The sequence below is a fragment of the Sorex araneus genome, chromosome 5, assembly GCF_027595985.1.
Source record: "Sorex araneus isolate mSorAra2 chromosome 5, mSorAra2.pri, whole genome shotgun sequence".
Classification (NCBI taxonomy): domain Eukaryota; kingdom Metazoa; phylum Chordata; class Mammalia; order Eulipotyphla; family Soricidae; genus Sorex; species Sorex araneus.
Window position 1 is genome coordinate 14,760,910 of NC_073306.1, and position 12,235 is coordinate 14,773,144.

Consider the following 12,235-nt stretch of genomic DNA (forward strand, 5'->3'; position numbering starts at 1 on the left):
CAGCCCACAAACTGTTAAAAATAAAAATAAAATGAGTAACTCTGGACATAACTTAAGGAGATTATATGTATATAAATTTAAGGCATCGTCTGAGAGTCAAGTAGAAAATAAAGAATGAGACTAGCCTATAAATATCTCTTTTAAATGTCAATAAAAAATAAGATGTAGCTGTTTATGACACAAGAAACAAGCCTTTCATGCGTTCTCTCTCTCTCTCTTTCCCTCTCTCTCTCTCTCTCTCTCTCTCTCTCATTTTTTATGCCTGCTTTGAAAAAGACAACTTTGAAAGGAAAATACCAGCAAAATACCAAAATGAGACAAGGAATAGGAAGAGGCCATATGTAATGCTAGAACCCAACAACACTCTAAAGACCTTCCCCAGCTTGGGAAAAGAAACAAATCCCAAAAAACAAAGGTTAGGATAGAATGTGGTCAACTCAGTCCTCCAGGCCACACACTGACATAATTCTGCTTTCTTATTGAGGGCAGATGAGATAAAAATAGAAAAAAAATGTGTAAAACCATTACAGGAAGAGATGTCATTAAAAATGAAAATCCAAGTAGGTGGCCAGGGTTACATCAACTAGATAGAGTAATGAATAATTTTTTTAGTATAAATTATGTGAAAGCTATTCTGTAAGCCCATTGTACACATTCTATAATTTGATTCCTCCAAGGAATACTTACTATTTTATTTCAAAGATGAGGAATAAACTAACACTTGGAAAAGTTAAATAATCTATTAAATTCAATACCTCAAAGATAACGTACAGCAGGGGAGAGCTCTGAACACAGGTCCAACACCAGAGTTGGGTTTTTCTGTTTGTTTGTTTGTTTGTTTGTTTGTTTGTTTTTGGTTTGGGTCATACTCTGTGGGACTATTCTTGACTCTGTCCTTTGCAGTCCAGGAGGATCACTCCTGGTGGTGCTCAAGGGACCAGGGCTGCCAGGATTCAAGTTCCAGGTCTCCTACATGCAAAGTATGTGTGCCAGCCCTTTGAGCTATCTCCTCCCCAGCTACCGCTGGAGTTTTAATCACAATGTCAAAGTCCACTCATAGGCCCTTCAAGGTCAAGCACTCACTTTGGACCCTTCTGTTCCATCCCCAATACAGAGAGCACTTTGAACTCTTTAAGATGCTTTCAATGAACATACCTAACAAAATGTTTGGCATAGGATAGAAACTACTCATTCACTCAACTGATGGTTTTATTAAATCTTAAATTCCAACCTATGACAATCTTTTTCAGACTTGGGTGCGAACCACAGCCTTAGTATTTTACCAGAAACTACTACACGTGTATAGAAAACAGACCCTCTTTATATTGAATTTCTGCAACAGAAAGTCTATGTATTTACGCAACTAAGAGACTGAATACTGCCTTGGACGCTTACTGTTTATGCTTTAGACTACTTGAAGTGGAAAATCCTTTGAAGGTAGAGGTTGCTTTCTTAAAGTAATTAGCGAAGGGTTAAGCTCCTAAGAGCACTCAAAAATACTTGTCAATCAATAATCTTAAAATCGCTGTGGTAAGGAAAAGATCAGGAGCTTTTTACCACTTTAAATGGGACTAAAATGAAATGGAAAAAGTCCTGGTTCCTTACCTAGGCTGTCAAAGATTCTGATAGGGTAAATCAATCCCGCCTCGCATGCTAAATCCATTTCTTGGGGACTAAGTCTTTCTTGAGTATTCTGACAGTTTTGGGGGTGAGGGCAGGAATTTGTGGGTTGCCCCGAGGGCAGACCCCCAAATCCTTGAGCCCGATTAGCTGTTTGGCTACTATGGGCTCTCAAAGCAGCAGCCAAAGTCCCCAGCTAAACTTACCATTTTCTGGCTGGTCCTTAATGTCAGCGTCACTTGGCTGGCTGGGACTTTCAGATTGACTTGAATCTGAAAAACATAAAAATACAGCCAAAAATTTTAGGGTCTGCGAAGGCAAGTGGATGAGAGGTGCCAGACTTTCTCAAAAGGTGCAGCCTCTAAACTCGGAATAAGAACATGATAGAGATGACATAATGAAGAAAAGAACAGAGAAAAGAAGAGGAGGGGGCAGTTTGGAGACGGGGGGCGGGGGGGGGGGAAGCGGCCGCAGACACAGCCACCGTCTCTGTCATTAGAGCGGACACTCCATTTTGTCTACACCTCCAGTGGCTTTTTGGCTTGTGCCAGATCGCAACTTGAAAGTCTTCAGAAGCCCTTCTCTCAGAGAGAGACCCTTTCCTCGCGGCTCTTCTCCATTATTTATACACGAGAGCCTGATAAAGACTTCATCCTTCATTACACACATCTGAAGCTTGATTCAGAACATAATAAAGTGTCAAAACATATTTTGAAGCTGGTATATAAAAGCAACCCAAACAACAGTAACAAGTTCTGTTGATATTTAGCTCTGCATTACAGCAACAGACTACGCAGACAAGCACCACTAAATACTGGAGTCCTAATATTCTAGTACATTCGCTTAAAATGACATCAGAACTTAAAGATCTTTTGGGAGATACACATTTTCTCCACTGGGTAAGAATAATTTTATTTCCCCTCTGTGGATGGGATACCCTAAAGTGCTTCTTTACAAGGACGAGTTCTTATATATCTGAACTGGATCTCACTTATTTATCTAAAAAAAAAATTGAATCGTGTTAAAACAGAAGTGTCCATTTTCTTAATTTCTAAAATAAATAATTTGAAATCAAGTAGAGTTTAATTTTAAAAATTGATCAAAAGAATTTCACTAATTTTGAAGTGAGCATTTTATAATACATAAAATGTATTATAAAGAGACACAAGACACAAAAATCAGAAAAAATATTACAAGGGGAATTTTTTTTTATAGAAAGCATTTTCTGAGGTTCCAAACAGTTTATAACGTTATCTAAAAGTAAAGAAACAAATGCTTTTAGAAAAGTCTAACTGTGGGATTTCTGGATGGATCTGAACTATATCTTGACTTCACAGGGTTAGAACTGTCTGAAATTTGAGTAAATTTCAGCGAGAAGTTCAATGCAAGCTCAAAAAAGCCTGACACTTTACTGTGATTCAATTAAAAATATTACTCCCATTTCAACACAGCTAGAACACTGCCATTCTTTTTCTTTAGTTGCAAAAAAGAAGTAGCATTACAAAACACAAGTGATCCTAAGTGGAGAATAACAATTATTTTTCAAAAGACTCCCTGTTTCTAAACAATTAAATATTTTAATTATATGGAGGCACTATAAAGAAAATACCCTTTTTAGATTTTCTGTAGCTCTCAACCTGGCGCTTACGAAAAAAAAAATATCCTATGCTGATTCAAAGTTCAAACAGAAAAATATGAGAAAATATGAATTTGCTTGTTTGGCAAAATGATAGCTTTAGTCATCTTGCAATAATCAGTATAGCAAAGATACAAACAAAAAGCATTATGGGTCAGATGCTTTAGAAAAATGCTTCAGAATGAGTTATACAGTGAACTACAGAGCCAGCACTGGAAATAAAAATTTATTGGAGCATATTGGAACTTTGACTCCATAAATTAATACTTATTTTACAGCAAACAATTTACAACTGCACCAAGACTACTGTATCTTTGGTTAGGAAAAATCTGTGACTTTTCTATTAAAATAGCAAACATAATATTCTAAGAAACATCCTAAAAATTACAAATTAAATACAGGAAAAGGGCATTATCTTCAGTGTTTTTGTCCTGAGCAACTTAAAACTAATGTCTATAACTAAAATAAAGAAAATAACCAATTTTTTAAACGTTAAAATTCTTTCTCATTACATTCCAAAACAAACACAGATAATTTCTTTGAAGTAAACACTAGAAAACTTAACTTTCTATATGATAGTTTAGCCAATGTTCTGCTTTCAGACGAAAAAATTTTAAAACTAATCACTTCTTTCTAGACAAATGGAAAAATATTTTTAATTCCACATACATATGTATGCATATCTGTATATATATACACACATATATATAATTTTTCCTCTTTTTATTGTTATAATAAGGCAAATGGGATGATAAGAGACTAAAACCTATTTTTTGAAAAACTCTACAAGTGGATGTCTTTGCTCTTCTCTCTCTCTCTCTCTCTCTCTCTCTCTCTCTTTTGTTTTAACATTTGTTGTTTCACCCTATTTTGATAGAAATATAACAACCATAGGAAACAGCAATAGCAACAAAAGATTGCCATAGTTGCGTTCAGGAAAAGTTGAACATTTCAAGTCACAGAGACACGAGTGGTATGTAGGAACCGAGTGGCAGGCGTACGTGAGAGCTGGTCTGACAGGGGCCGAGGGGCTGTTGTGAAAGCTCACATACAAACAGTGGCGAAGGCATCTAGCCAAACTGAGAGCGGAATTGGATTTCTCCAGTTTTATTCAAATGCTGGGGACTCTTATTCTCCACCCGCAGACAGCATACGAAAACACACTATCCCGAGAAGGAACTGCAAAGCTTAAGATGGACAAGAAAATTTAAATGAGGTGAAAAACGTCAATGTTTCTTTCCTACTCCAGGCTCTTAAATACTCTTCTTTTTGAACCCATAAGAAACAAAACCACGCAGCCCCAGCGCTGCTGGCGACTGAGGACATGGGAAGGCTTTCTCACATATCCCAAAGGCCCCTGATGGTATTGAGTACAGAACCCACGAGAAAACCAGAACTTAAAATTCTCTGCTCCCCAGATAGAATGCAGACAAAGGGAAGTGTTCAGTCTTACACAACTGGCACGGAATCGTGTAAAAGATGGTGAAAAATAATAATAAATTTCCTTTTCTTCTACATACTTGGTTGAGACCCATCAGGAGTCATAGTCAGATTATAGCTTGCTTTTTTAGACAATCAACTCCAGGTCAGCTAGTTCCCATCCTCTAGAAAACTCAGAAACTCCCCCAAACAAACCCAGACACACAGGACTGGGGGGTCTTTCTTGCCTCTGAGTCCATCAACAGCGATTTTCCTCTGGTTCCCTAGTTGAATGTCATCCAGATTTGCCTATCACAATGAAGAGACTTTTATTTTAAATGTGTATAAAGGATAGCATGGGAAATGCTATTGAGAGGGAGTATATCAGGGCTCCCCAATTTTTCCCATCTAGGGATTTACTTTTTTTGTTTCAGGAAACTCAGGCTCTAACCTAACCCTGAAAAAGAGATGTTTTATTTAAAAACAAAATAATATGAGTTTAAATTTACAAGAGACAAGGTCTGCCCCGGGATCTAGGTGGAGCCCTGATCACAAAATTGGCTTCAGGACACCCGCAGCCACAGGGCTGGGTGCTCAGAGAGCGATTCCATGACCAGTCCACTCCCGGGAAAAGGAGTAAGTCTAAAGATTACGTCTTAGTTATTGTCTCTATAGGCTCATGAAGCTTAAGATCGGAAATCTTGCACTGGATATCCTCCTGACCTCTGAATTCAGGTCCCCCACTCTCACTTGCACTCCCCTTCAGCACGGAACCACAGAGATCAGCATTCCTTTCAGGAAGGTCAGCTAGAACGGGAATTAGTCAAGAGGGCACCTGAACCACACAAAACCACAGACATCCCTGTGAGCGTTGGATGCTCCTGAGGCTGGAAGCAGGGATGGACCATGGCTTCCTTGGCGCAGCCTAGAGTCCCTGAGAGAGTTCTCTGACTAACATGGCACTCAGGTGGCTGTCAGTGATCTGCCTCGAGAACCCAGTTCACAGACCACTTTCCTTCTTTCTTCTTTTCTGTCCTCACTACTAGCGGAGGATCACCGAGCCACCAGGGATTCAGGAACTGCTGAGCTCCAGAGATGAATTTTCATGTGCTGTTCTGCTTTCCAACTCGGGAGCACTGCCAGGGACTAATACACACACACACACACACACACACACACACACACACACTGTTCACACTTGGACAAGGACAAGCCTCAGTGAATGCAGGCAGAAGAGACCTTGAAGTCCCCCTCCCCTGGGGTCTGCCATGCGAGCCAGGGGTCAGCTCAGGACCAGGGGCAGGAAAACGGGCAATTGTGTTTCAAGGTTGCATACAACCACCCTCTGTGATCCACTGGTCCACACTCAAGTGGTCCCTCAGAATAACAAGGGCAAGGGCTGAAGACAGTGTCTGATGCCCAGAAGACACCCCTGGGCCCCTCCAAAGGGTGTGGGCTCAAGTGGCAAGAAAGAAGTAATTCACAGTCACAGGATGCACGCTGAGGAGATCTATCATATCTTGACATCTCACTGCTGTGTGAGGGGCTAAGAAAGCACAACCAGGGCAGAGAGACCCCCTCAGAGACAGGCCTGTGTGATTCTGGTTCCCTCAACATGAGCTCAATGAAAGTCTGTTGGACCATCAGAGTGATTCTTTTTTTTTGGGGGGGGGTGTTACACCTGGCGATGCACAGGGGTTACTCCTGGCTCTGCACTCAGGAATTACTCCTGGCCGTGCTCAGGGGACCATATGGGATGCTGGGATTTGAACTCGGGTCGGCCGCGTGCAAGGCAAACGCCCCACCCGCTATGCTATCACTCCAGCCCCCATCAGAGTGATTCTTGATCCACTAGCAAAATAAGGCCGCCTCAATTTCAACCTCCCACATACCTAATGGTTGGGCTAAAAGATGAGATTTGAAGACCCTTTGTTACAGTTGTGTGTCCAGTTCCAGCCATTCCAAGAAGGCAATCAGAAACAGAAATGAGTCAAAAAAAAAAAAAATCAAGTGAGAATTCCACCCTAAAGGAGTTGGCGTTGCTTGTAGCATAAACAGAAAAGGTAAATGAGGGAGTAAATACTTTGCTGCCAAAAACTCAGGAGTCAGGATAATTTCTGGGGCAAAAATAAATAAATGTGATTAGATTCTACTATAATAAAATTACCTTCCACAACTGTTGCCTTGAAAGATGCTCAGAACTGGAACTGAAGCATGTGTCTGGAGTGCTCAGGGCCCTGGAATCAATTCCTGGCACCCGTGTCTCCCAAACACTGCCTGTGGGGAGCCCCGGGGGTCCCCGGCAATGCAGGGAAGTCACTCCCATGCACAAGAAAGCCACAAAAATAATTTTAAAATTAAGATGTTCAAAATTAAGGCAAAGTTTTGTTTCTTATGGTTTGGTAAGGTGAATTCTTTGCAAAAGAGGTCAAAGAATATCAAGATTCATTTCTGTATTCATTTTGTAAATCTTCAATGTTACAATAGAAAAAAAATCATTTCTTATTAACAAAGTAAAGTTTAGAAGTGCTGTATTTTATCATCCTGTATCAGAAAATAATTATTAGACTTAAAAAATTCAAATGACCAAATATCACATTTTGTGTATCTGTCCCATAGCTGCTTTTATAAAAGAAACATTATTATAGTAATTTATTATATTTAGGAACGGTGTATATTTTTTCTCCTGGCATCCCCACAACCTTTAAGTCTGAGGTACAAGGAACTATTCAAAAAAAACCTTCATTTCAGAAAGCTGAATACCAGGGCACAGGTGTACATACCATCTGTAACTTATGTGTAAACATTGATGAATACAATACCAGCAGCTAAATATAACATTATCCATCATGGCCTGAGCTACACAAATATTTTTTGTAATACCACCATGAATTCTGAAGCATGAAAAAACATATTCCGTGATTAATAGTATTTCTGGAGAAGGGCTCGAGCCCGTTTAAGCTTAGGGAATCACCTCCCCAAGCTTTAGATTCACTGAAATGTACAACTGAGGCCCACGTAGCAAAACGTTAACACATACTAACCTAGTTTTTAAAACATACGCATGCACGGGGCGAGTTACAGCGAAGAAGTTTCTTTAGTTTTGAAAATGAAGACACTGCAGGGTTCTATAAAAATGGGAAGTCCTGTCCTGACTGTATTTAGTGGGCAGAATTGGTATCTGTAGGTAGTGATTTTCCCAGTGAGCTGGAAATGGGTGTCTGCCTGGAGACTGGAGCATGAATGAAAACCAGTATCATCAAGGTCCACAGAACACCTCCCTCCCCGGCAGGGAGTGGGGTGGAGGAGCACATATGCATGAGGAAGAAGCCTGGATCTGAAAGAACCAGTGACTCCGCAGGTCCTTGGGCCTGTGTCCTCTGATCGGCCTCCACAGTGCGCGGGAAAGCTGTGTGCAAGCGGTGTCGACTTGGAAAAACTCCACCAGACCACCCCGGAGGTTGCCAGCTGCTGCAAAAGCCACCCCTCGCCACTCCCCACATGGCATTTTTAGGGCAGACTTAAGCCAGTGTTATACAATCGCCTCTCTTGCCACTGTCTCTCCTGAAAGAAACGTTAAGGCGTTTCTGAAGAAGAAATTTGCGAAATATTAAATTTGCAGGCATTAGATTTTTTTTTCTTTTTTTGGCATTAATGCTGGTATTCAGGGCCCATCTGTTTTGTCGGGACCGTGTATGACGATGAGACTGTTTAGGTTGAAGAGTGATTCAACTGTCTTATCACCTACTCACAAATGTGTTATTTTTCTCTGTGCACAAGGAGGTTGCAGAATGATACACACTCTTAACACAGTGGGGGGAAAAAAATAAAATGGCGTAACCATTGTTGTGTTATGACAGGGAGGGGGAAGTCATTTCTAACCTTAACAAATGACACATTCACTCTGAAAGTAATGGCAAATGACTCACTGTTCAAACCTTCGATCTTTGCGTGAGGCTGACTTCAAATAAGAAGCAGCTTTCCCGGGGAAGTTACAAATAAGGTCAAAGGCAAGACATTGGAGACGACAAAAGATGTGTAAGAGCTTCACATGTAGCTGAGTGGTAGGCAAGGCAGAAGTTTTGAAAAGTATGAGGCCCTGGGTTCAATCCCCAGCACCAAAATAAAAATGAAACAAGAATTTCCTCCCTCCTCCCAAATAAAGGTGTGTGAGCATAAACATTTTGACTAAATTTGAAATTTCTCCTATTTCTTTTGACGAGGGGCTATAACTAAAATACAGTGTCACTCTGAATTCTGACACTGATGGTGAAGTGCTGAGCAATCAGAACCCAAGTTTCTGAGTCAACCTGCCCACCTACCGACTCATGTCGAAGCAAAACTGACTTAAAAATGCATCTCACAAGTGTGCTCAATTTTCCCTTCTGGGGTTACTTTTTTTTTTTCATAACCACAATTAATCACAACAGTGAGGAAATTACTCATCTCTTCCATTACCAGAGGAGGTAGCAGACTTTCTTCCATATATTTTTGTTATAAAAACAAGTATGTCAAATGACAACGATGATTAAGGTATACTCCATATGCACAGGGCTTCATGCATTTAGGAAACATTTCCTGCTGAGAGCAACCATGGTATTTAAATTACTTAGTACTTAGGCATCTGAAAGTAACCTGCCTTTGACACTCTTATTTCACCACTGAAAGGAGTTTAACTGGCAAAAATGATGCCATTCTAAAACAATCACATCTGTAAACTTAATTTTCCTCTTTATCTGTAAAGTGGGGATATTCATGACTAATTTAGGATTGTTGAGTGGATAAAATAAAGTAAGAGAAACAGATTTTGATACCTTAAATTAAACCCAAAAGAAATGTCCATTTTTTACCTTTACTATGAAAACCTTCCCGCCCAAAAAAAGTTTTTTGTTTTATTTTGTTTTGCTTCTTTCTTTAAAATCAGCCCCAACTCATACACCATGTGATTCTGTTCTAAAACATCACCAGCATCACAGACCTGGCTTGAAAAAAAAAGTTAATTCCCATATACTGGGAAAGAGATTATCTCTGATAATGAAAATGTAAATCTCCACTTGCTGTTGTTTATTCCAGACAGACATTTGTGTGTTAAGTCTGTTTATCAGGCAACACTTTGTCTAAGGCAGGAAGTAGTCAGTCTTTGTAACAAGATGTATGCAAATGAATTTCCCAGGAGTCTCTAAGCAAATTGCCAGGGGTGGGGTGGGGTGGGGTGCGGGGTGGGGGGTGGGGGGATTCCTTTTTACTCTACCAGCAAGAAGCTACCTCAAAAGTAGACTTAGAGACAGAGAACTCGAAGCTAGACTATGCTGATGAGTTTAAATGAGTCCTAAACACGTGCTCACAGTCTGTTGCTCTTTATTCTAAGCAGACTTGGTGCATTACATCTGTTTATCAGACAACACTGTCTGGAAGGCCAGGCTTTGTAACCTGTGTGAAAATGAACGGTGCTCATAATCCCATCAAATAACCTGTCTGAGGCCAAATTCCAAACCTCCTGCTACTTTTAAGAATCCCCACCAATAGAAGCTTCCAGGAAATCTCTGGAACTTTGAAAGCAATCCACCCAGTCCAAACTTTCTGCACACCTTCTATTTTAAATAACTTCTCTACATTCCTTGGCTTTCCTACTGGCATGAGAAATCCAGGACAAAACTATTTATTTCATCACACAAATTAGACTGATAAACAAAAATTTTGCTTACTAGGCACTATGGCATCATCCAAATCGGAGGTTTTAAAAGAAAAGAAACAACAACAAAAAAACTTTTCTAGCATAAAAGATCCTAAAAGTATTCATTCTTTATTTATTATTTAAGTAATTATCCTGAGAGCCTCTTCTTTAAATGTTAATAATAATATAGACTCACTTTTTTTTTTTTTTAAGTCTATACATGAAGTGTGGTACAGTGTTACTTCTTTCCTTTTTTATTTTCCTTGGTAGTTTTCAACAGGCTTGGAAAAAAAATCTTACCAAAGGAGTCCGATTGGTTTAGCCTGTCTTCCTAGACAAAATAAACACTTTAGGTCTCTACTTGTTTGTATTCTCCTCAGTGGCTCTGTATGCATCAGCAGCTAAAAACAAAGAAACTTTTTAGCTGCTCAGACAAAATGCAGAAGCTTCCCAAACAAGGCAGTGGAGGGAGGGGGCCGGCTTTAGGGGAGGGTGGGGGGGTGGGGGTGAAGGGCGCAGAAAGTCTGACAGTCCATTCAATATAGGGATGATGGCTATAATGCATCCAGGGTCCCCTTGCTAATTAAATATGCATTGGCACAGTTTTGGTCGATGCAAGCCATGGATCAGATGACACACCTGCAAAATCTCCAGCCCAGAGCTCCCAGGAAAGGGGAAAATACAGTCTTGTCTCCTTATCTTTGTTTTCAAAGGCTCTCGATTTCTGTGCTTAGATATCTAATTTAATTCTCTCACCCCTCAGCAAACTGGATTAGGGAAGTCAATACTGCCTTTGTGCATCGACAGGAAAACACAGCTTTCCTTTTATTCAATTTCGCTATGACCTTTAGACAGAGATAATCACAACTGTCTCAAAGTGAGGGGGTGGCCGAAAGAAGATGACCCCCCCCAGTCAAGGCTCTCGTGGAGTTTTGGGGGGACCTGGCAGTAGTGGTTACTGGTCCATTTTCCAACTGGGAAAAGGAAAGGAGGAAAGCGAATTCAGCAGGAGTAGGGGGTTGGGAGGTAGGGAGGGCAACGCAGTGGAAGAGTCGAAACCACCAACCAAACTCAAAAATCAATGGAACCTGATGTTACACCCACCACCAGGAAATAGCTCTGCCAAAGGATGGGAATAAGATTGGCGTAGTCATCAACGGGCTTAAAAAAAAAAAAACGCAGGTGCTTGACTGAGTTCAGCAAATCAGTGAATTGGGGTCTGAGTTTGCTTCTTCTTTTTTTTTTTTTTTTTTGTTATTGGCTGAGTTTTTTTTCCTGATGCATCTGAGAAAAGAGAATGGCTCTCGGCATGCTCCTAAGTCCCACCACTGGAAAGAGGACTAGAAAATTTAGACTGGTCTGGAATTCTGTACTGTTTGTTAGGCTCACACCATGAACCCCAAAGGGGGAAATGATACTAGAACATTTTCGCCAAACAGCACGTCATTTTCATTCCCTTGTCTTTGGGTCTACTCATTCCATCCATGGTGTTACGCCGTCATACATACCTTTCACCCAGAAGAGACACGAAAAGGAAAAAGGAAAGCCAGGTCTCTGCCCTTCACGGAACTCAATCAATCAGGAGAAGGATCATAAAAATCAAGATTCTGGGGCATGCCCTCCCGATTAAGCCCTGATTCCTGGTGAAAGGAACATATAGCCATGGTTCCTTTGAGCATCTGGAATTGCTTTTCTCCTTACTCTGAGAAGCTTTTGGTACTGCTCACTGTAACCCTGGAATAAAATTTTCAGTAATATCTGGCTTCGATTGATGATCATGGCTGAGCTTAGCTTATTGAGGGAGACACAGAAAGGTGTAGGGAGAGTTCCTCTCGTATGAAATACAGAACTATTGCTACACACTTAGCACGGCTGGAATGGTGTAA

General features: G+C 40.5%; 1 protein-coding gene across 6 annotated transcripts in view; it reads right to left on the reverse strand.

Moving 5' to 3' along the window:
- NFIA (nuclear factor I A) overlaps positions 1-12,235 on the reverse strand; it is a 632,562-nt gene that overhangs the window by 202,040 nt on the left and 418,287 nt on the right. For all 6 annotated transcript variants that reach the window (XM_055137450.1, XM_055137452.1, XM_004607099.2 and 3 more), the window contains exon 3: positions 1,827-1,892. In XM_055137450.1, coding sequence (XP_054993425.1) covers positions 1,827-1,892 — 66 coding nt within the window. The remainder of the gene's footprint in view (positions 1-1,826; positions 1,893-12,235) is intronic.